Genomic DNA, 21,302 nt, shown 5'->3' on the forward strand with positions numbered 1-21,302 from the left:
GTTGGGTGAAGGGTTGGGTGAAGGGCTGGGTGAAGGGTTGGTGAAGGACCAGGTGAAGGGTTGGGTGAAGGGTTGAGTGAAGGGTTGGGTGAAGGGTTGGTGAAGGACCAGGTGAAGGGTTGGGTGAAGGGTTGAGTGAAGGGTTGGGTGAAGGGTTGGGTGAAGGGTTGGGTGAAGGGCTGGGTGAAGGGTTGGTGAAGGGTTGAGTGAAGGGTTGGGTGAAGGGTTGGGTGAAGGGCTGGGTGAAGGGTTGGGTGAAGGGCTGAGTGAAGGGCCAGATGAAGGGCTGGGTGAAGGGCTGGGCTCACGGGGGGCAGTGGGCAGGGGGCAGTGGGAGCAGCCAGACCTGTGATGGGGCTGTTGTTGTCATCCCCGGGGATCCAGGTGAGCCGCACGCTCCGCTCCGCCAGGTCCGTCAGCTCCAGGTCCCGGGGCTGGTCGGGCCGTGCTGTTGGCCCAGGAATGACACAAATGAGGCTGGGATTGTCCCAGGAGCTGGGATTCCCAGTTTTCCCATCGCTTCTCACCCAGACCCAGTGTTCCAGGGCACTGATCCCACCCTGCAGCTCTCAGGATCGGTGCTAATTGTTCCTTGCCTTTAAACCCTCCCTGTCCCTGCACCACTGGGGGTGGAAGCACCAGGAAGTGGCTTAGCAGGGGGTTGTTTAACCTTACACAGAGCTGTCAGGAACAGGAATGCAAACAAACAGGGTGGAAGGGACACAAAACCTCAACAAAAACATAAACTTGTTGGAAATTCCCTGAACACAACTCCGGTTTCTTCATCCCTTCACAAGAACCTGCTCGTGCAATAACAGGAGTAAATTCTGTCCAGATGAAGGTCAAGGGCTCAAAAATTCAAGGGCTCAAAAATTCAAGGTGAATTTTTTTCTCCCGTCAGGGCTCAGCATTTTCAAGCGCAGGTAAAGTGATTTTTTTTTTCTCACTTTCCCTCAGGAGAGCGTCCCAAAGGCACTTTGGGGCACAAAATGTGGTGGCAAAGGACCTTCCTACCCACTGCCATCTGGCTGGGTTTTGAAGGACAACTTGGAGAGGACTTGGAAGCATCAGCTCCCGGATTTTTCAGCTCTAGCGCTTTCCTGCTGGCGTTACTGGCGAGGCAAACCAAAATGAACTCAGAAAACAAAACAAAGGCAACAAATTAGTGCTGATTACCTTTGGGTAACTCTCTCAAACGGTTAGCAGGGACGGCTGCAAGGTAAGACAGTGGTTGTTAACCGGGTTAGTTTAGTCATTAAAGCTTGGGGGGCCAAAGGAGCACCTGGCAAATGTAAAATCACACACACAGTTACGGGTTTGGGAAGGGATCGATCCTGTGTGGGGAGCAGAGCAGGGACATCCTTCCCCCAGACACCTCCAGCCGTGCCCTCACAGCTCTGTTTGTGTTTGTAACACTCAGGAAAGGGGAAACATCAGCTTGGTGTGGGGTTAATGAGCTATTAGGGGGACGGGAAGGGGTAGAAATCAAGCCCGGTGGAATTATGAGGGATGTGGGGTTCATGGTGCACTCCAGCTCTTGGAGGGCACTGGTAGGTCGTGGCATTCCCAGGAATCTGAGGTGGCCCAGAGCAGGGGATGATAAATCTGTGTTTTCCAAGTGGGTTCACAGTGAGCACAGGCGGGGAGTGGGCTCAGGTCTGTCCCTGCCTGTGCTGCCAAGGCCAGGATCTCCCCCAGCCGGGTCACCCCCAGCTCCCCATTGCTCAGCACCCCAACACCCCCTCAAATTCACTTCCAAATTTAGGACTGTTCCCACAGAGCTCCAACATCCACACTGGGATATTTTTGGCCGTGAGTAATAACCACTCTCCTATTTTTTCGCTCTCAAACACGAGTTGGTTTTTTCTGGGCTCCAGTTCAGCGCCGGCGCCTGGGACGAGGCAGAGTGTCCTTGCCGAGTCCTGCAAGGGAACAGCTGCCCTGCCAGCACCTCCCTGAGCACCCAGGGGACACCCTGGTGAGCAGAGAGACCTCTCAGCCTGACCTTGAAGGGGGTTTGTTGTGTTAAAAACGGGGCAGCTTTACCCAGCACGGTGAGATAGGCCTTGGCCGAGTCCTTGTCCAGCTCCGTGCTGGCCACGCACGTGTAATCCCCCTGGTCCCTCTCAGCCACGCCAAATATCGTCAGACCATCGTCTTCTTTCTTCATCCTTCAAGAAAAGCAAGAACCACACAGCTGTTCCAGGCAGCAGCACCGAGGGCTGAGTGTTCTCTGCCAGGACACAGCTCAGAGCCCGACCAGAGAACATCTCTGCTCTGGAGATTTGATCAGCTGAGGATGTGTTGAGCTATTCTGGGAAACCTCATTTCCTAAGGAATCAGCAGATGTGCCCCGGGGTGTGTCTGGGGAATAATCACACCTTTAGGACAACAGCCAAGCTCGGGCTGGTGCCCCGGGATCAGATCTCCCTTCCCAAGGAGGGAGTCAGCCATGGGAAGGAAATTAAAGCTGCCCCAGGCACGGCAGATAAACGTTAATTTTGAGGTGGGTTGTTATTAACTCACCCCTTTTATCAAGATGTCCTAAAATATCTGTAAATAAAACCTACAGCAAGGTCCTGATTTACTGATAAATCAGCTGCAATTGCTGAGCAGGGTCTGTTGGAAGGAGCTGGTAAATTAAAAGCATCAAGAATGTCAAACGCTGCCTAGATGGGAACTCAGTATTTATCCACATTATCCTGAAACATTCTGTAAAAATGTTCCCAGCAATCCCGGGAGAGAAGATCCATGAAACTTCTGGAAACACAGACCTGCTTCCCAGGTACAGGGGGGCATCATCCTTGAGCCAGGTGACCGTGAGCCTCAGCGTGGGGTCGTGCTTGACGCGGCAGTGCAGGCGAGGCATGGAGCCCCTCTTCACCACCTGGTCCTCAGGCCCTCTCACAATCCTGGTGGGGTCTGCACGGGGGCAGAAAGGAAGTGTCAGGCACCAAATCCCTGGCTCTGGGCTCAGGAGCTTGGTAGAGGTTTGGTGGTGCTTGGAGAGGACACACACATGTTTGTCCAGCTTGGTGGATGAATGGCCTAGGATACAACTAAATTAATTCACCAAGCCATTAATTCAGGCTGAACCTCTAAAAAACCCCCCAGTTTTCTGAGTCAGCAGTCAGATTTGCTGAACAGGGAAAGCCCTGGGAGAAACAATCCAGAAAATGTTTTCCTGTCCTCGGTTAACCCTGAGGAACACTTTGCTTTGCTGTTTGCACTGCTGATGGCATCTCCCAGCTCAAAACCCACACCAAGCCCTCCTGCAGCTCCAGTACATCCACAGCCTTGTTTTCTTCCAGCACTAAAAAGGAATTTGTACCATTTTCCAGATTCCAGCTCTGAGTCACACAGTGCCTGTCCTGCTGACAGACTTGGGTGTAACACCACCAACCTCCCTCACCCAAAATTGTTGCTTCTGCTGCAAGTTCCAGAAGATCCAAGAGCCCTTCACGTCCCTACCTTTGACCTCCAGGCGAACCTGGGCCTCTGCTTTGCCCAGGATGTTGGTGGCCACGCAGGTGTAGATGCCCTGGTCCTCCTTCCGAGCCATGAACATCTCCAGGCTCCCGTTCTCGTGCGCCTTGTAGTTCCCTCCGTCCAGCGTGTTCCCCTGGCCGTTCTTAAACCTCACAAACACCACAGAGTGCTGTTGTAAGGGAAGAAAGGGCAGGAAAACCCCCTCCTGCCCCCAGCCCTGAGCCTGGCAGGGGCGGTGCTGCAGCTCTTACCATCGCAGGGTGGGGATGGGGGAGCCGAAGAAGGGGCAGTCGAGCCGGGTGCGGTTGTTCTGGATGACCCTGATGAGCTGGTTGCGGGGGGCCAGGATCCGGGGGGGCACGTCTGCAAACAGCACAGAGCACAGACATGATGGGGGATGAGAAATCAGTGTCTGGGTCCTGCTGCTCCTTTCCAGCCTTTCCATCCACCCTCCCGTTTCTTTTGTTCGCTTTTCCCGCTGGCGCTTTCAAAACCCGGTGGAGCATCTCCAGTCCCCCTCCTCTCCTCTCCCCCTCCCTCCTTTCCAGGCTGGCTGCAGGACTCAGCTCGTGTCCTGGGACTTGGCAGGTCCAGGGCAATGGATTTCTGCTCCAAAGCCCAGCTGCAGAGGTCAGGAACCTCCGTGGAGCAGCTAATGACAGAGAGGAAAGCAAATGGAGAACTTCTGAAGGGAAAAGGGGGGTTTATAAAAAAAGAGGGAGAGCAGCTTTTTACATGGGCAGGCGGTGATAGGACAAGGGGGAATGGTTTTAAATAGAAGAGGAGAGATTGGATAAACATTGGATATCAGGAAAAAATTGTTCCCTGTGAGGGTGGGGAGGCCCTGGCACAGGTTCCGCAGAGAATCAGTGGCTGCCCCATCCCTGGAAGTGTCCAAGGCCAGGTTGGAAGGGGATTGGAGCAACTTGGGCTAGTGGAAGGTGTCCCTGCCCACGGCAGGGGGTGGCACTGGGTGATCTTTAAGATCCCAACCAACCCAAACCGTGCTGTGGTTCTGTGACCTCTCTCTCCTCTTGCTGAAGGTGATTTAATTTGCCCCTCTCTTGTCTCAGTATGAGCTAAATAAGGGGGCTCGGAGCAACCCGGGCGACAGCGGGTTGGAACTGGGTGGTCTTTAAGGTCCCTCCCAAGCACAGAGCAGGCTCGGGCTGTGTGCCAAGTGAGTGCAGGGGGTTGTGGTGCCCGGGGCTCACCCAGCACGCTGACGAAGGCGTTGGCCAGCAGGTAGCCGTGCTCGTTGGAGGCGTTGCACTGGTACACGGCGCTGCTGCCGATCTGCGTGTCCCGGAACACGATGGTGTCCCCGGCCACCTCCCGGCTCGGGTTGTGGGCAGAGGCTTTGACACAACAGAGAACTCTTTTAAAATTAATTTTAAGTCGAGAATTCACCAGGTAACAGCGTTAAACGTCCTCCCAGCCTGGCCAGGGGAAAGGCGGGTGGTGGTTTGTGACCTCCCCGGTCCCAAAGGATGAGCCCGTGGTTCGGCTGGACTCACCTCAGGCACTGCCCTGAACCAGCAGTGAGGTTTAGTAAATCAGCAAAAACCACCCTAAACTAGTAGTAATGGCCCTAATTGGCAGAAACAACCCTAAACTAGCAGGAACAACCCTAAACTAGCAGTAAAAACCTTAAACTAACAGAAACTACCCTAAACTAGCAGGAACAACCCTAAACTAGCAGTGAAGACCCTAAACTAGCAGAAACTGCCCTAAACTAGCAGTAAAGACTCTAAACTAGCAGAAACTAGTCTAAACTAGTAGCAATGGACCTAATTAGCAGAAACAACCCTAAACTAGCAGTAAGGACCCTAAACTAGCAGAAACTACCCTAAACTAGTAGTAACAGCCCTTATTAGCAGAAACAACCCTAAACTAGCAGTAAAGACCTTAAACTAACAGAAACTACCCTAAATTAGTAGTAACAACCCTAATTAGCAAAAATAACCCTAAACTAGCAGTGAAGACCCTAAACTAACAGAAACTGCCCTAAACTAGCAGTACCAACCCTAAACCAGCAGCAGGGACAGCGTGTGGGGTTGGATCCTGTACAGTGCCTGCCACCCCAGCAGCAGCTCTGGCTCATGCCGGGTTTGTGGTGGGGTTGGCACAGCCCCCCCCCCGCTCACCTTCGATGGGCTCCCCGTTCACCAGCCACTGGATGGAGGGTTTGGGGTTCCCGTTGGCTCGGCACACCAGCCTCCCGTCCTCCCCGGGGGCCAGGATGAGGTTTTCGGGTTCATCCAGCCAGTACGGGGCAGCTGGAAAACACCCCAGGGCACCAGTTACACCCCAGGGCACCAGTTACACCCCAGGGCACCAGTTACACCCCGGGGCACCAGTCACACGGGCAGCAGCTCCCCCTCCTGCCAGGTCCCCCTCTGCTGCTCCCTGGAGATGCAGGAGAAGGAAAATTCCCTCCTCTCCAGGGGGTTTCCCCCGGTGGGGTCAGGGTGGGGGTCCCCTTTCCCCCCTTGCCTTGGCCACACGAGCCCACACCCATTTGTGTCAGTGAAGTTCAGCTGAGAGCTCATCTCACGCTGCTTTTGGGGTAGTTTGGACGAGGTGGCTTCAAACTGAGGGAAAGTTTAGGTGGGATGTGAGGGAGAAATTCCTCCCTGGGAGGGTGGGGAGGCCCTGGCACAGGTTGCCCAGAGAAGCTGTGGCTGCCCCATCCCTGGAAGGGTCCCAGGCCAGGTTGGAGCAACCTGGGTTAGAGGAAGGTGTCCCTGCCCACAGGACAGTCTTTAACATCCCTTCCAACCCAAACCATTCCACGATTCTACAAAGACACACGGATGGTTGGACACAGCAGAGAACCAGCCCCTCAGGGAAGCCCCCAGTGCCCCTCCCAGCAGCCAGAGCACCCCTCCAGTCCCCCCCCCAAGCTCCTGACATGGGGGTCCCCGAGATGGGAAGGTAAAGGTGACGTACCCTTCACTCTCACCGAGATCGTGTGGCGGATGCTGCCCATCTTGTTGGAGGCCAGGCAGAAATACTCCCCGGAGTCCTCCTCGGACACGTTGGAGATGCGAAGGGCCTTGTTGAAGTTCTCCAGCTTGGTTTTGCCCACGGGCAGCTCCCCTCCTTTCTTGAACCACATGATGTCCGGCGCTGGTCTGAGGAGAGGGGAGCAGGTCAATGTTTTTGCCAGGCAAGGGAACGGCTGATGATCCCTGGGGAGCACCCACAGCCAGGGAGAAGGGCTGAGCCAGCTGCTGGGCCACCCTCCTGCAGACCACCACCCCTAAAGCAGGACCCTGGGCACCACCAGCTTCACCTCATGGCCTGGGCTTGGGGGGTGCAGGATCTGAGAACCCTGGAATGCTCTGGGTTGAAAGGGTCCTTAAAGACCATCCCACTCCAACCCCCTGCCATGGGCAGACCAGCAGGGCACTGGGGTAGAACCCTGAGCCCAGGACACTCATGGACCACAACTGTCCTCACCCACAGTGTGGTGAGGAGCTCCCAGAAGATCCACAGATCTAAGGACAAACCAGTGGGGAATTATCCCTGGACAAGGATCCGGAGACACCTGCAAACCTCCATTCTCCATTTCCTCAATGCTTTTGTGCATCAAGTAGGTTATGAGAGCCTTGTTAAAAGGGAGGAATGACCCCTTTTTCCCAGACAGAGGTGTTTCCATGGTGACTCAGCACCTTGGTCCCGGTCCATCCCACTGGGAATGACCCTGTTCCCCCCTCAGGGGTACGTACACTCCAGATGCGATGCACTCCAGCAGCAGATCCACCCCTCGGAGCACCATCTGGCTGCTGGAGGTCCCGTAGGGATACATGAAGCTGGGAGTCGTCTCCGTGATCCCTCGGGCTGGAATCAGCAGGGGAGAGAAAGAGAAAACAAAAAAGAAAAGAAACAAAACACGGGGCTTTTAAAAAAAAAGTCTCCTCGGGGGGCCAGAAACAAGCGACGCCTCCCCCGACAACCTGGGACAACCTGGGACAACCTGGGATGCTGAACTCGCCCAGGAATGCACCTGGAGGGGAGAGGAGGGCTCCAAATGGGGTTTAAATGAAGAAATGAAAGGGTGGAGAGAGGATGCTGGGTGGGCAGGGGGGTAGAGAAGCAGCAGAGGGTGGGCAGAGGGAGCTGAGCCACGGGAATGGTCCCTGCACCAGCAGCTCCCACCTTTCCTGCCCATCCCTGCCTCTGGCACAATGGGCTGAAATGGGATGAGACTGGGAAATACTGATGGACAAACATGTAATGAAGACAAAGTGGTCACAGGAAGGGTTTACTCAGGCAGCTGGGACACTTGGACACAGAGATTTTGGGGACATGGAGCATCCCGGTGCTGCCTGGGGGCTCCAGCAGCACCAAAGAGCTTCTCCAGCCTCACCAAGGGCCTGGAAGGGCAGTGCCCTTTGGAAAGGAACAACTCAGCCACCAAAATGACACATTTCAGGACTGGACAGGGAAGTTCAATAGGAGAAAATCAGGGGAAGACACGAGGCAACTCTCTACAGATACACACGGTGAAGATCTCTCTTTGTAGGGGGGGAAATTATTAATTTATGGAACAGATTCCATTAATAAGTGGAATTATTGACCTAGATCTGGATCAGTGAGGACAAAACAGGATGAGATGGGTTTGAGAGCAGCAGTAGCAGAGATGGAAGTTATGAGATTAGGAGAGGGGGTGGAATGGGCAGGGCTGGCACAGGGACACTACAAATCCTGGGGGGATCCCAGGGCAGGAGCAGGAGCTTGGGGTGCAGCCCAAACCCTCTCCTGAACCCCCAAAGCTTCTTTGGCCTGGTGAGCAGGAGGCAGCCGGGTGTGCCCAGTGCCACAGGGATTTGGGGGATGCCCACATTTCTTTGGGAAGCCTCCAGATCTGTGCCAGGGGGAGAAGGAGGGGAGAGAGCACAGGGGCTGTGCTGGAGATCCCAGCCTGGCACCAGGGAAGGGAAACCCAACCTCAGGAGTTAATCCATGCCTTGGAAAGGACTCCTCACCAGCCACAGACACACATCCCACTGTCCCACAGCCCCGGCTCTGGGGGGGATCCCTGAGGGTTAGTCAGTTATTCCATTAATGGATTACCAGGGCAGGGAGAGCTTTGCTTTATCCACAGGGGTTGGTTCTCTGGGCAGGCAGACGCTGCCCTTTGCATCCCTGCCTCTGGAGAGGGTCTCATTCCCGGGTATCCCAGCCTATCCCGGGCTCTGGGGGGGCACAGCAGAGCCAAGGGCTGGGCTTGGAGCCGGAGTTTATCCCAGCTCCAACCTCTCCAGCCACATCCATGAGCTTCTCCCATCCAATTAGGGCAGTGGGATATTATTTTATGGCCTTTTGTCAGCCAACAGGCTGCAGGACTCACTCCCTACTGGCTCAGGAGCCCAGGGCAGAACTAGCAGAGCTAAAGCAGCAGTGCAAGCCAAATTTTGTGAGCCATTTATTAATGATGACAATTAAAAATAAGGGAGATAAATTAGTATCCTACCCACCTGTTTAACAAACCTAACAACAGCGTTGCACAGCTGAGAGACTTTTTGCCTCAGTGCAGCATCACTAAGAAATATTTTGCTGTTTCTAAGAAGGAGAAGCCAGAAATTCTCCCAGTTCTGCTCTGGCTCCAGCTGGAAGCCCTCAGCCATCCAGCAAAGTCTCACTCATCCCTCTGGATGGATCAGAACCGGAAAAATAAATCCCCTGGCTATTTAATTCTGCTCCAAAACAGACTCTGCTCCCAAACTGGTGGTCCCAGAAACATCCACTGCCCCCTCCCACAGCTCTGACCTGGTGGCACCTAAAAATTCTCCATCCCCTCTCGTGTCCAGGGCTGTGCACACCCTGACAAGTCCCAGCTGCTCTCCTGCTGCACAGCCAGCTCCAAACACCCCTGGCTTTGCCAAAAAGGACAGAGAAAAAAGACCAGAACAGACCTTTGTTTCCATTAAAAAAAAAAAAAAGTGAGAAACTTCTGCTAATAAAATATCCAGTTGATCCTTTTAGCTTGTTTTTCCCTGGATAACTGCAGCCAGTTTGCCCCCAAAATCCAGCTTGGCAACAGGGAAATCCCTGCACTTGCCCTGGGTAGGGAGAAGGGCTGGGTGGGATGGTTGTCCCCCCAGCCTCACGTCCACACAGCACATCCCATGTCCCTGAGACAAGGAATATCCCAGGAATGAGACTCCCAGCCTCTGGAGATCCCTTTGCCAGCTGGCTCCGGTGCTGTGCCCCTCCCAGCACCCCAAGGCAGAGGGACTGAGAGCCCCGAGACCCCCAAACCCCCCAAATCCTCGGGATCCTGATGTCCCTCTCCCCATCCCAAAGACTCCTCACTTGCCCCAGCTGGTTCCAGTGGCCAGCAGAGCCAGGCAGGACATTCCAGGGAGAACCACGGGGTCAGCAGCAAGGAAAAGGGCTGAGGGTAACAATTATTCCACCAGCTCATCAACTGTTAATTAATGAAGTGCTGGGTTGGAGCTCAGGCTGCACAGGGGTGTGAGGGAGGGGCTGGAATTCACTGGGGCCAGGAGGTTTTCCAGGGGGTGTTAAGTGCAAACAGTCCTGACAATGCAAAGAGCAGGAAGTTTATCCTAAAATAGGAATGGAACAGAAATCTTGGAGGCTGTGCAGATAAAAATCTCATTTTCCTGACTGACTCTTTGGGCATTCCTTTGCCCTGAACAGCAACGAGCAGTGGGAGCTCAGGCAGCCCAGGACCACCCCTGGCCACTGGATTTCTCAGCCCAGGATCACCCCTGGCCACTGGATTTCTCAGCCCAGGACCACCCCTGACCACTGGATTTCTCAGCCCAGGATCACCCCTGGCCACTGGATTTCTCTGTCCCTGAGAGAGGCATCTCCTCTCATTCCTTTCTCCCCGAGGAATGATGCAGCTCGTGCAGCCCCCCTGGAAGCTGATTTTGCTGACAATCCCTTTTCCCAGCCCTTTCTCCAAGTGTTTCCAGACCATTCCCAGCCCCTTTGCTGCCACCAGCACTTCCAAGGCTGGTTCTGCCTCAGAGCCTTCAGGAACCTCCTGCTCCTGATGCCAAACCCCCGTTCCCTGGGCAGGGAGGGAACTTGCCTGGCACAGCCCCCTCTTCTCACACTCCAGCTCTGTCTGCTCCGGGCTGGCAAAAACCCTCCTTGTCCCTAAAAGTCCCCGTGGCACAATAAGAAGTGCCCTGGGTCGTGCCAGGCCCAAGGGAAGCTGTGGCTCCGGGGAGGGGACACTCCAGGGCACGGTGGGGACCAGTGTGGGGCATCCCTGGGGTTGTGCCCACCCTGCTGCCAACCAAGCCCCGGCCCCAAAAGCAGCAGGAGGGGCAGAAAGTGAGTCCTGCCCCATGGCAGCACCTGAGCTGGGGGGCTTTGGTGGGGTGTTCACACCCCTAGCACTGCCTGGGCTCTCAGCATCACCCAACCCAGCCCCATCTCCCACATTATCCCATCGCATCCCTGACAATTCCAAGCCATGTGACAATTCCAAGCCATGTGACAATTCCAATCCATCCCCGGGGCAGCGACCCCGCCCCGGGGACCTGCATTGGGTTTGTGTGGGAGGCAAAACTGATGAGTTTTTGGGATGGGCTTCTCCCAGCAGAGGCAGGACCCAGAGGGAATTCCCTTCCCAGAAAAAAGGGCAGGAGCCTCAGGAAAGCCTCCAGCACACCTCCAACCCCTCAGCACATTAACAAAGCTCCCAGATTCCAAGAAAACTGAATACTTCTCTTTTTTTTGTTGTTGTTGTTGTTTTTCCTCTCCCAGTCACTGCCTGGTTTTAGCTGCAAACACACGAGATGCTCTTCCTGGAGCTGCTCTTTCTGAGGACACCCAGAAGGGGGGACGCTGGGTCTGATCTTTAAATCACGAGCCTTTGCCAAGGATGAGACACTGAGGGAGCAACCCTGGGCTGGCTCAGATCCTCTTAACCCCAACACCTCCCGAGCTGGGCTCTGCAGATCCTCTTAATTAGCTTAAAAACCTCTCTCGTTTAAAGGGTGAAGCTCCAAGGGGGCTTTGGCTCGTTTTGTGTCCCTAATTTTTGGCAAAGCTGAGGCCACAAACCCCCCGAGGGGCCGGGGAGGGCCCGGTTAGTGCGGGGTCAGTCGGGTTAAGGCGGGAGGTTAAACCAGGGGCTCCAAAAGCCGGGCTTGACTCACCACTGTACATGTCAGTGAGATTTCCTAAAGACGTGTCGTTATGGGGCTTCTCTGCAATAAACAAAACACTGTGAGCGACTCCAGGGGCACCAGGCGAGGGGGGGACGGGCAGGACAGGCAGGACAGGCAGGACAGAACAACCTCCCCACAGGCAGGAGCAACAGGCAGGGGCGGGGAGACACAAGCACAGCTGCCCTCCAGGACAAACACGGCCACAAAGGGGTTGGTTTTCCTCCTGCCAGGTGGGAAGACAACTACTACAGGGTAAACATTTCCTAGAAGTGTTTTGCTCTGCGTTCCTATCTTTTAAAAAAACAAAATCACGTTTAAAAAAACAAAATCGCTTTTAAAAAAACAAAATCGCTTTTAAAAAAACAAAATCGCTTTCAAAACAAAAAAACAAAAAAGGAGATTTTTGGTTTTTTTCCTCTCGGTTTCTTAACCGCAAAGAAAATCGTCTTCCAGCTGCTTTTTTCCCCCGGCACGAAGCAGAGGCTGGGGCTGGGCACAGCCAGGGGTTGGGCACAGCCAGGGGTTGGGCACAGCTGGGCAGTGGTGTGGCGATGGGGAAGGGTGAACAAATCAAAATAATAATAATAATAATAATAATAATAACAATAATAATGCTCTAAAAGCATAACCTGCTGTAAAAACCCTTTTAATGACAAGGTAAGGAGAGCAGGTTGTGTTCCAGCTCCTCTTGTTTATGGACACCCAGCACAAGCCATCACCTATGAAGAATGATCACCAGCCTGAGAGGAGTGGGGGGATTCATCATCCTGACCTGAGCCTGCTGCAGGATCTGCCCTTCCCAGCTCACATCAGCACCCAAAAGGGGGTTAAGAGAGCCCAGAAGATGCCCAAGAGCTGCCTGGACCTGGATCCACCACCAAACAATGCACAGAGGGATCCCTCCCTGCAGCCTTTCCATTCTCCTCTTCTTGCATCCCATGGCAATCCCATGCCATGATTTTCCAGCAGCTGGTGAACCCTTTTTTAAGGAGCCAGAGCTCCTGGTTCGAGGCTGAGATGATCAAAGAGCTTGAGACAGATTCAAGCTCAGCCCCTTTGAACAATGTAAATATAAACCACTTTTTCCTGCGGTGACAGGTGAGAAATCAGAGCCCGAGTTCTTGAAATCACAAAGAGCTCTGGGGGGCTCCCGGGGTGGAATTTGCATCTGATCACACAGCAGATGTTTCCTGAGGAAAACTGGGAGAGAGGGCCCAATTCTCCACATCCAGGGAGTGCAGGAGGGGGAGGTTGTGGCTGTGAGCACACAAACCTGCCAGAGTTTCACCCCCATCGCTCCTGGACCTGCACAAATCTGTCCAGGCTGGAGCCTCTGGAGGCTCAAACCACCCCAGATCTTGGTTTGCCAGGGTTTCCCCAGCTCACACCAATCCAGGGCTCAGTCCTTCCCCAACAGGTGAGTGCTGGGACTCTCTGCCCAGCTCTGTAAACAGGCAAATAATATTCAGAATTAACAACAAGCTCCCGCTGCCCTGCTGGCACAGAGCCTGCTGGAGGATTTAAACTGCTGGGTCTCTACTCAAGCTCTGCACAGAGGAGGAGCTGTTACAAGGATGTGTAAACCCCCCCAGGCCCTGTCTGAGGCTCAGGGCACTGCCAGGTCCCTTTAGTAGCAATTCCTGCTGATTTGAGCTGCTGGGAGATCAAATTAAACTCCCACCACTGGCAGCCAGGAGCAACTCGTGCCTGCTGTGCCCCCCCAAAACACAGCCAGCACCCTCTGCCTCCCAGCTGGACCTCACTGGAGAGGGGTGATGGCTCCTGGCTGATGACTGAGGCCAGGAGAGGATGGGTTTATATTGATTGCTGATTTTTTTGGTGCTCTGCACACCTCCCACCCCCCCAAAATAGAACAGGACATGAGGCTGCTGAGTTGATGCAGGTCCTGCAGCCTCAGCTCAGTCCCCTCTGCCAGCGGCCCCACAGCACATCAGGAGCTGCTTTTCCTTCAAACAACCTCCTTTGTGGAGCAGAAGCTGCTGGAGGCTGGAGCTGCTCTGCAGAGAGCCCTGGGGGTGCCCCTGGTGTCCCCCAGGGTGACGCTCCTCATGTGGGGACACCGAGATCACCCAAGGTCACCCCCCGAGGGCTCCGTGCCCCCTGTCAGCACATCCCAGAGGGAAGGAGCCAAACAGCAGCTGGGCAGGGACACCCTGAGCTGGGCAGGGACACCCTGAGCCGGGCAAGGCTGGCACACACTCAGCTCCCCACCCTCGGGGCAGCACCAGCCCCCGGAGCCAAACCTGGAGCAAAGCGAGGCCAATTCCAGCTCCACTTCCAGCTCCTCAAAGGGGGAATGATAATGATGCCCCAGGATTTCACCTTTCCCTGAGGATGGTGGGAACACCCCACCTGTTCTGGAACCCTCTCAGTTCATCCCAGGCACGCAGATTTAGGGACACCTGCACCAAGAAACTGCTGGAGGGGAACCAGCCCCCCCTCCCTGCCGGGTGAGCCCCCCAAGGACTCTCATCCCTCATCCCAACCCCTTCCTGTGCCATCCTAAATAAACAAAGGAGGCCACTCTTCTCCCTGGGAGGTGCCAAGGTGTCTGGAAGGGAAAACCCTGGCCAGGGGGAGCCCCAGCCCCATGACACTTACTGGTTTTGACCTTGAGGGTGAAGGGGTTCTTCTGCTGGATGGTGTGGGTGAAGTGGAAGCGGGCGTTGCAGCTGTAGTCGGTCAGGGCGTCCTGCAGGATCACGTTGGAGAAGTAAAGGTCCCCGTTCTGCCCCTGGGACACTCGCTTGTCCTGCTGGATGGGCTCCATGGCTGCGGGCACAGCGGGCACAGCGGGCACTGAGACAGGGCCGGGGGCTCCCGGGGGGGAACAGCCAGGCAGGGGGCAGGGGGGGGGTCTCTGAGCTCTGAACCAGGGTGAGGACCCTAAACTAGCAGGAACAACCCTAAACTAGCAGGAACAACCCTAAACTAGCAGTAAGGACCCTAAACTAGCAGAAACAACCCTAAACTAGCAGTAAGGACCCTAAACTAGCAGGAAGGACCCTAAACTAGCAGGAACAACCCTAAACTATCAGGAACAACCCTGAACTAGCAGTAAGGACCCTAAACTAGCAGGAACAACCCTAAACTAGCAGTAAGAACCCTAAACTAGCAGAAACAACCCTAAACTAGCAGAAACTACCCTAAACTAGCAGAAACAACCCTAAACTAGCAGAGACTACCCTAAACTAGCAGAGACTACCCTAAACTAGTAGAAACTGCCTTAAACTAGCAGAAAATGTCCTAAATTAGCAGAAAATGTCCTAAACTAGCAGAAACAACCCTAAACTAGCAGGAACAACCCCAAACTAGCAGCAACTGCCCCAAACTAGCAGCAACTGCCCTAAGCTAGCAATAATAACCCTAAACCAGCAGTAAAGACCCTAAACTTGCAAAAACTACCCTAAACTCGTAGTAAAAGCCCTAAATTAGCAGTAACAGCCCTAATTAGCAGGAACAACCCTAAACTAGCAATAATGACCTTAAACTAGCAAAAACTACCTTGAACTGGCTGTAACAACCCCAAACTAACAGAAACTACCTCAAACTATCAGAACTGCTCTAAATTAACAGAACTGCCCTAAACTAGCAATAATAAACACTAAACTCGCAATAATAACCCTAAACTAGCAATAATAACCCTAAACTAGCAATAACAACCCTAAACTAGCAGTTGCTGGCCTGAACTACCAGAAACCACCCTAAACTAGCAGGAACTGCCTCAAACCAGCAGCAGGGACCCTAAAGAGGGTTTTTTGGAGCCCTGCAGGGGGTGGGAAGGGGGTGCGGGGTGGGAAGGGGGTTCCCCACTCACAGCTGCTCATCCAGAAGATGACGGGCGGGGGGAGCCCTGGGGGGGGGTTGCACTGCAGGCTCAGAGGGGCCCCTTCATCCACCTCGATCACATCCACCTTCTCCTTGGGCCACAGGGGAGACTCTGCCACGGGAAACAAGGGCAGAGTCAGGAAGGGAGGGCGGGAATATCCCCGGAGCTCTTCCCGCCGGGCCTGGCCTGCTTTCCATGGGGTGGCCTCGATGCAAACTCCATTTCTGCCTGGGCATGACTCCCTGAAATCCATGCCCTTAAATCCATGCCCTTGAGTCTATACCCTTGAATCCATACCCTTGAATCCATGCCCTTAAATCCATGCCCTTGAATCCATGCCCTTAAATCCATGCCCTTGAATCCATGCCCTTGAATCCATGCCCCTGAATCCATACCCTGAAATCCATACCCTTAAATCCATACCCTTAAATTCATACCCTTGAATCCAGGACCTCAATATCCTTCCTGAGCTGAGGGCCCAGAACTGGCCACAGCACTCCAGGGGTGGCCTCACCAGCGCTGAGTCCAGGGGAAGAATCACTTCCCTGGCCCTGTTGGCCACACTGTTCCTGAGCCAGGCCAGGATCCATTGGCCTTCTTGCCCACCTGGGCACACTGCTTCACATCCTTCCTGATCAAAACTGTCCCAGCATTCCCAGTGAGGCCACACCAGCTCCCTGTGCCCCCTCCACAGCACAGACCCCCCCCTGCCCTCCTGGCTGGTCACTCACTGGACACCTGGAGGTGGATCTTGCTGGAGAGGGCAGTGCCATAGTCGTTCCTGGCGAAGCACTGATACTCCCCCTCGTAGTCCTCAGGTCTGCCCCCGCTGTGGAAGTCGATGACGAGGGTCCCCGAGCGGCGCCGCATCGACACCTTGGGGTCCTTGGCCACGTTGAAGAACTTCCCGTTCCGAGTCCAGGAGAAGCTGCAAGCACAGGGTGGTACCTGGGGGAGGTCCTTACCTGGGCTGGGAGAGCTGGTGGTGGCCGTGGCACAGCCGGGTCGGGGGGGGCACAGGGGGGGCACTTACGTGGGCACGGGGTTGCCTTTGGCCTCGCACTCGATGAAGATGTTGTCCCTGGGGTCCACGATGTAATCCTTCACCGACTGCTTGGTGATGGTGGGGGGCTGGGGCACTGCAGGGCAGAGGGGACACCCTGAGCAGGGCTGTGCCCACCCCTCTGCCACCCCGCAGCACATCCCCAAGGGATGCCAGCCTCTTGCCCAGCCTCTTCCTCAGCCTCTTCCCCAGCCTCTTCCCTAGCCTCTTCCTCAACCTCTTCCCCAGCCTCTTCCTCAACCTCTTCCCCAGCCTCTTCCTCAACCTCTCCCTCAGCCTCTTCCCCATCCTCTTCCTCAGCCTCTTCCTCAGCCTCTTCCTCAGCCTCTTCCTCAACCTCTTCCTCAACCTCTTCCCCAGCCTCTTCCTCAGCCTCTTCCCCAGCCTCTTCCTCAGCCTCTTCCCCAGCCTATTCCCCAGGCTGCACCCTCCATTTGTGGTTTACAACCCTGAGGAAACTCCCACAAGCACGGGTGGGGTGGGCTGCTCTCCCCTCTCAGACCGTGGCACTGCTCAGGTTCCCTTTAGGCACCAAAACCCCTCCTGGTTCTCACTTGGGGGCTTGGATTTCAGAAATTCCACATTTATGTTTTCCTGCTCCCATTGAAGCCCATCCTGCTCCTCAGAGAGGGGCTGCAGCTTCCAGGGACCCCCAGACATTTACAGGGACTCCTTGAGCAAGAAGGAGGCCCTAAACCCCCCCAGGTTGGCCCTAAACCCCCCAGGTTGGCCTCAGAGGAGTTCGAAACTGGTGTTTAGAGGGGCAGGGCTGTGAAAAGAGCCCAGAGCTGCTGTAGGATCTGGCTCTGGCTCTGAACTTGGAATTGAAGATCCCATCCCAGGCTGAAGGTCTGAGGGTGTTTGCTCATCCCCCCCAGAGCCAGTGATGCTCCAAATGTGTCAGGAGGTGGGGCTGAGCTTGGCACACGTGCTGGTTGCCAGGCAGAGGAGCCCACCCTGCCCTCGGGGCTGCCAAAAAACAACAAACCCCTGCAGAAACAACATTCCCGCAGCGAGGGCAGCCTGGATCCTGCTCCAGGGGCAGCCCAGAGCCCAGGAACTGGAGCACAGAGCCCAGGAACACCTCCTGAGCTGCTCCAGCCGGGCAGGAGAAGTGGCTGGTCCTGTCCTGGCCACGGGCAGTGCCCCCATGCCCAGGGTGTGCCCCCGGCAGCCCCCTGCTCTGTGCAGATCCCTCATGCAGAGGACACGGACACACAGAGGGCAGGGAACACTTACATTCACTCTGAATACTTGCTGTTATCCCCCAAGTGCCAGCAGAGAGGAGAGAAGACAAGAGGTTAGTTGGGGAGCAGCCCTGGGGTTTCTGGTGCCCACGGACCCAGTGGGTTGTTCCACACAAACCATTCCACGGCTCAGGCGTGTCCTGAGCTTCCCCCCTTTGCTGCCCACGGGGGAGAAGCTGCTGCTGAGGGTTCCTGGGGGCTCTCAGCTCCTCTGCAGGAGGGTGAAATGCAGCACAGGCTGCCTGGGTGGGCTTTGGGGTGCCCACCCCCCTCACCTGCAGCACTGGAGACCCCCCAGCAGTCCAGAGCATTCCCCCTTTCCCGTGGCTTATCCCGAGCCCCCAGCTTGGCTCAGGTGCTCTGCTCCACGTTAAGAAGTGGTTTTGAGCCCCCTGCTCAGTTTTGGAGGCAGATTGGCTAAACCAGAGAGGACTCAGGGTGACTTTCTGGAGGGTGAGTGGTTTAAAAAGCAAAAACAGCGACAAACAAAGGAACGGGAGCAAAGGGTTGTGTGGAGCAGGAAACCCCCCCTGTGCTGAGCAGACCTTCACTCCACCTCTTCCCCTGGCTCAGGGGGAGATCTGAGAGGGGGTGAAAGCCCAACTTACGATCCAGAGGGACCTCGATGGTGCTGCCGAGGTGCTGGAGGCAGAGGGCGAAGACGATCCCTGCGCAGGGGAGGCGGTGCCCGGGTATGACCATCCTGGAGGACTGGGCAGGGGCAGCACCTCAGAGCGTCCCCCCCCGGGGGCAGCAGCACGTGCAGAGGGATCCTCAGCTGCAAAACAAACCCAGGCCACCATCACAGCTCCGTTCCTGTGGGAATCGAGGGTTTCCAGCCCAAAAAACCAATGTTTGTGTGGAGGGATGGGGGTGTGAATAGAGCCAGGGATGGTTTCCAGGCCCAGGTACAAACACTGTGGGCAGTTCTCCCACCTCTGGGTTGTTCTGCTGGCAGAAAATCAGCTTTAGAGGGATTATTTGTGCTCAAACCCTGGAGGGACCCCTTGGATCACAGAATCACGGGATGTGCCCAGCTGGGGTGGCAGGAGAAGGACCTTGCTCTCCCCTGGCACTGATGGAAAGTCACTCAGAGCTACTGAACACAAAAGCAGTGAACAGTCCCCAGAGGATAAAATAAAAAGGATGATTTGCTGATTAAAGAGGTAACAATAATTGTATTTCATGGTCAAGAAATGCCTAAAAATATCCAGTCCCTCAGCCAGGGCACTGGGATGAGCCTCTGCATTCAGCCTGGGGACAGCAGGGCACTGATTCTGGAGCCCTCCCCAGTGTCCCAAAGAGCCTGGCACTGACCTGGCACAGCTCTGGGAGCGGGGGCACAGTGGGACCTTTCCTTCCTGGTCTCTGAACGAGCCCATTTCCCCCCAGCTCCAGACACTCCCTGGTGCCAGATGTGCCTCCCACCCAAAAGCTCCCGAGGTGCTCCTGCCAGGACCTCATTTGCCACACACACACCCCACTTCCCATTTTGCTCCTGACAAACCTTCCCAGACTCCCAAAGGAGCAGGAAGGAGGATCATTCCCCCCGTGGGGACAATTCCCCTCCCTCGGGAAGGTGCAGGGGCCACGTCACCTGAGTCACTACTCAGTGCCCAGAACAGAGCTGTGAAAAGGGCAGCAGCTCCCTCAGCTGAGAGCAAAAGACACCAGCAGGGCAGGAAAGAGTGGAAAGAGTGGAAAGAAGAGTGGAAAGAGTGGAAAATCCCCAGCCCTGCCTGGCCCTGGCAGGGGCTCTGGCCAGGGATAGAGCAGCACCGAGGCCATTTGGCGAGCAAGGGGAGCCCGTCCTCGTGGAACACAAACCCCCGGCTGCAGCTCGGGATGTGCTGCCCCTTCAGCTGTCCCCGAGCTCGGGAGGGAGGGAGGGAGGGTGGGAAGAGGGAGGGGGGACCCGGCACGACAGACAGAACCCGGGAGCAGGGACGGGAACGCTGCTGGGAACGGCGCCGGCAGCCGGCGAGGAGCAGATGTCACGGAAAACAAGCGGCCCTGACACATGGCCTGGGAAGCTCTGCTGGACCCCACACGGGCTCCAGGCAGCTCTGGGGACGCTGCTCCCTGGGCAGCACGAGGTGGTGGGGGTTCTCCCCCAGGTCCTGGCTGTCCCAGTGCGTCCCAGTTCCACCAGCTGGCAGGCTGGAGGGGCTCGGAGGGGAGCGTTGCTTTGATCTGTTTTGCTCGTTCTGAGGATTCTCCAATCCAGCTGTTGCCATAAAAATAGTTGAAGGACAGAATAATTATAGGGCCGGGCCAGTAATTAAAGTCATGTCCAGCACTTGTGCAGTCCTGTGATCAGGTCATGCTGAACAAAGCTTTTCAAATTACCCCTTTAGCTCCCTGTCTGAGGGAAGAGATCATTTTGATCTGCAGCCTTCCTTTTTTTAAAGCAGTTCATTTCTCCAGTTACAGCTTAAGATGAGTGATGGACCTGCTGGTTTTATGTCTCTCTGTCCCTGAGCACGAACCTGAGCTGAGTTATGAACTGAACCAGCCAGTTCTGCACCCAGAGAGGCAGCAGGGAGGAGGGTTCTGGAGTCCTCAGGATGCTCCCAGAGTGATGCTTCCCATCTCTGTCACAAAATGCTTTAAATCCTCTCCATTCCAAGATATCTCAGGGCAGGGAGGGGGAAAGGCAGCAGAGGTTGAAACAGGGCACATGGACAGGCTGATTTGGGGCTGGAGAGCCAAGGAGGTGTTGTTTTCTTTAGGTTGGGTGGTTGTTGTGGGGAGGAAAAGGAGGAGGTGCCTTCGGGGAATATTGGAATTATTGGAATAAAGAAAGGGCTGAGCCCAAACTCTGACATCTCAAATCACAGAATGGTTTGAGTTAGAAAGGAACTTAAAGCTCACCCAGTGCCACCCCCTGCCATGGGCAGGGACACCTTCCACTGTCCCAGGTTAATCCAAGCCCCGTTCTGGGACACTTCCAGGGATGGGGAGTTCCCAACCTGTGCCAGGGCTTCAGCACCCAAAGGGCACATCCTACCCGCCCCCCCTGCACTGGGACTGTGAATGTGGGGGAATAGCAGGAGGAGGTGAATCTCCAGGTAACTTTGGAGCTGAAAAAGGGGCTGAAACCACAGGCAGAGCTCTGTGGGAATGTCCCAACACGGGGGGATCAGCCAGGGAGGATGGACTGTAGGACAAGCACTGACCAAGAGCAAAGAAACCCCACGACAGAGCACACTGGGAATTCCTCCTGCCTTTGGGAGGGCAAATGCCAGGCTCCCCCAGGCTCCTCCAGCTCCTCCAGGCTCCTCCAGCTCCTCCAGGCTCCTCCAGCTCCCCCAGGCTCCTCCAGCTCCTCCAGGGCCCCTTTGTCTGCACAGATGTGGGTGCAGGAACAATCCCCGGCCGTGCCTGTGTGTGTAGGTGGCTCCTGGGGACAGGCAGTGCCAGAGAACAAATCCCCCATTGTCAGGGCTCGGGGACAGGGACATCTCCCAGCACAGAGCCCGGGGGTG

At 55.5% G+C, this 21,302-nt stretch overlaps 1 protein-coding gene across 31 annotated transcripts in view; it reads right to left on the bottom strand.

The window, feature by feature from the left end:
* NFASC (neurofascin) overlaps window positions 1–21,302 on the bottom strand; it is an 84,040-nt gene that overhangs the window by 34,766 nt on the left and 27,972 nt on the right. For 15 of the 31 annotated variants that reach the window (XR_003536199.1, XM_027695406.1, XM_027695411.1 and 12 more), the window contains exons 2-18: window positions 18,423–18,592; window positions 17,807–17,824; window positions 16,538–16,643; window positions 16,236–16,432; window positions 15,493–15,615; window positions 14,277–14,447; window positions 11,643–11,693; window positions 7,224–7,335; window positions 6,442–6,626; window positions 5,637–5,768; window positions 4,704–4,847; window positions 3,741–3,852; window positions 3,472–3,638; window positions 2,775–2,922; window positions 2,047–2,171; window positions 1,177–1,212; window positions 347–448 (exon numbers count right to left, since the gene is read on the bottom strand). Coding sequence is in view for 30 of the 31 variants with exons in the window: in XM_027695406.1 (XP_027551207.1) it covers window positions 347–448; window positions 1,177–1,212; window positions 2,047–2,171; window positions 2,775–2,922; window positions 3,472–3,638; window positions 3,741–3,852; window positions 4,704–4,847; window positions 5,637–5,768; window positions 6,442–6,626; window positions 7,224–7,335; window positions 11,643–11,693; window positions 14,277–14,447; window positions 15,493–15,615; window positions 16,236–16,432; window positions 16,538–16,643; window positions 17,807–17,824; window positions 18,423–18,516 (2,023 nt within the window). In the remaining variant the exon portion in view is untranslated. The remainder of the gene's footprint in view (window positions 1–346; window positions 449–1,176; window positions 1,213–2,046; window positions 2,172–2,774; window positions 2,923–3,471; window positions 3,639–3,740; window positions 3,853–4,703; window positions 4,848–5,636; window positions 5,769–6,441; window positions 6,627–7,223; window positions 7,336–11,642; window positions 11,694–14,276; window positions 14,448–15,492; window positions 15,616–16,235; window positions 16,433–16,537; window positions 16,644–17,806; window positions 17,825–18,422; window positions 18,593–21,302) is intronic. The other 16 variants (XM_027695420.1, XM_027695419.1, XM_027695418.1 and 13 more) reach the window with 5 other exon arrangements.

Source organism: Neopelma chrysocephalum, unplaced genomic scaffold, assembly GCF_003984885.1.
Source record: "Neopelma chrysocephalum unplaced genomic scaffold, ASM398488v2 Primary Assembly neopelma1_100, whole genome shotgun sequence".
Lineage (NCBI taxonomy): Eukaryota > Metazoa > Chordata > Aves > Passeriformes > Pipridae > Neopelma > Neopelma chrysocephalum.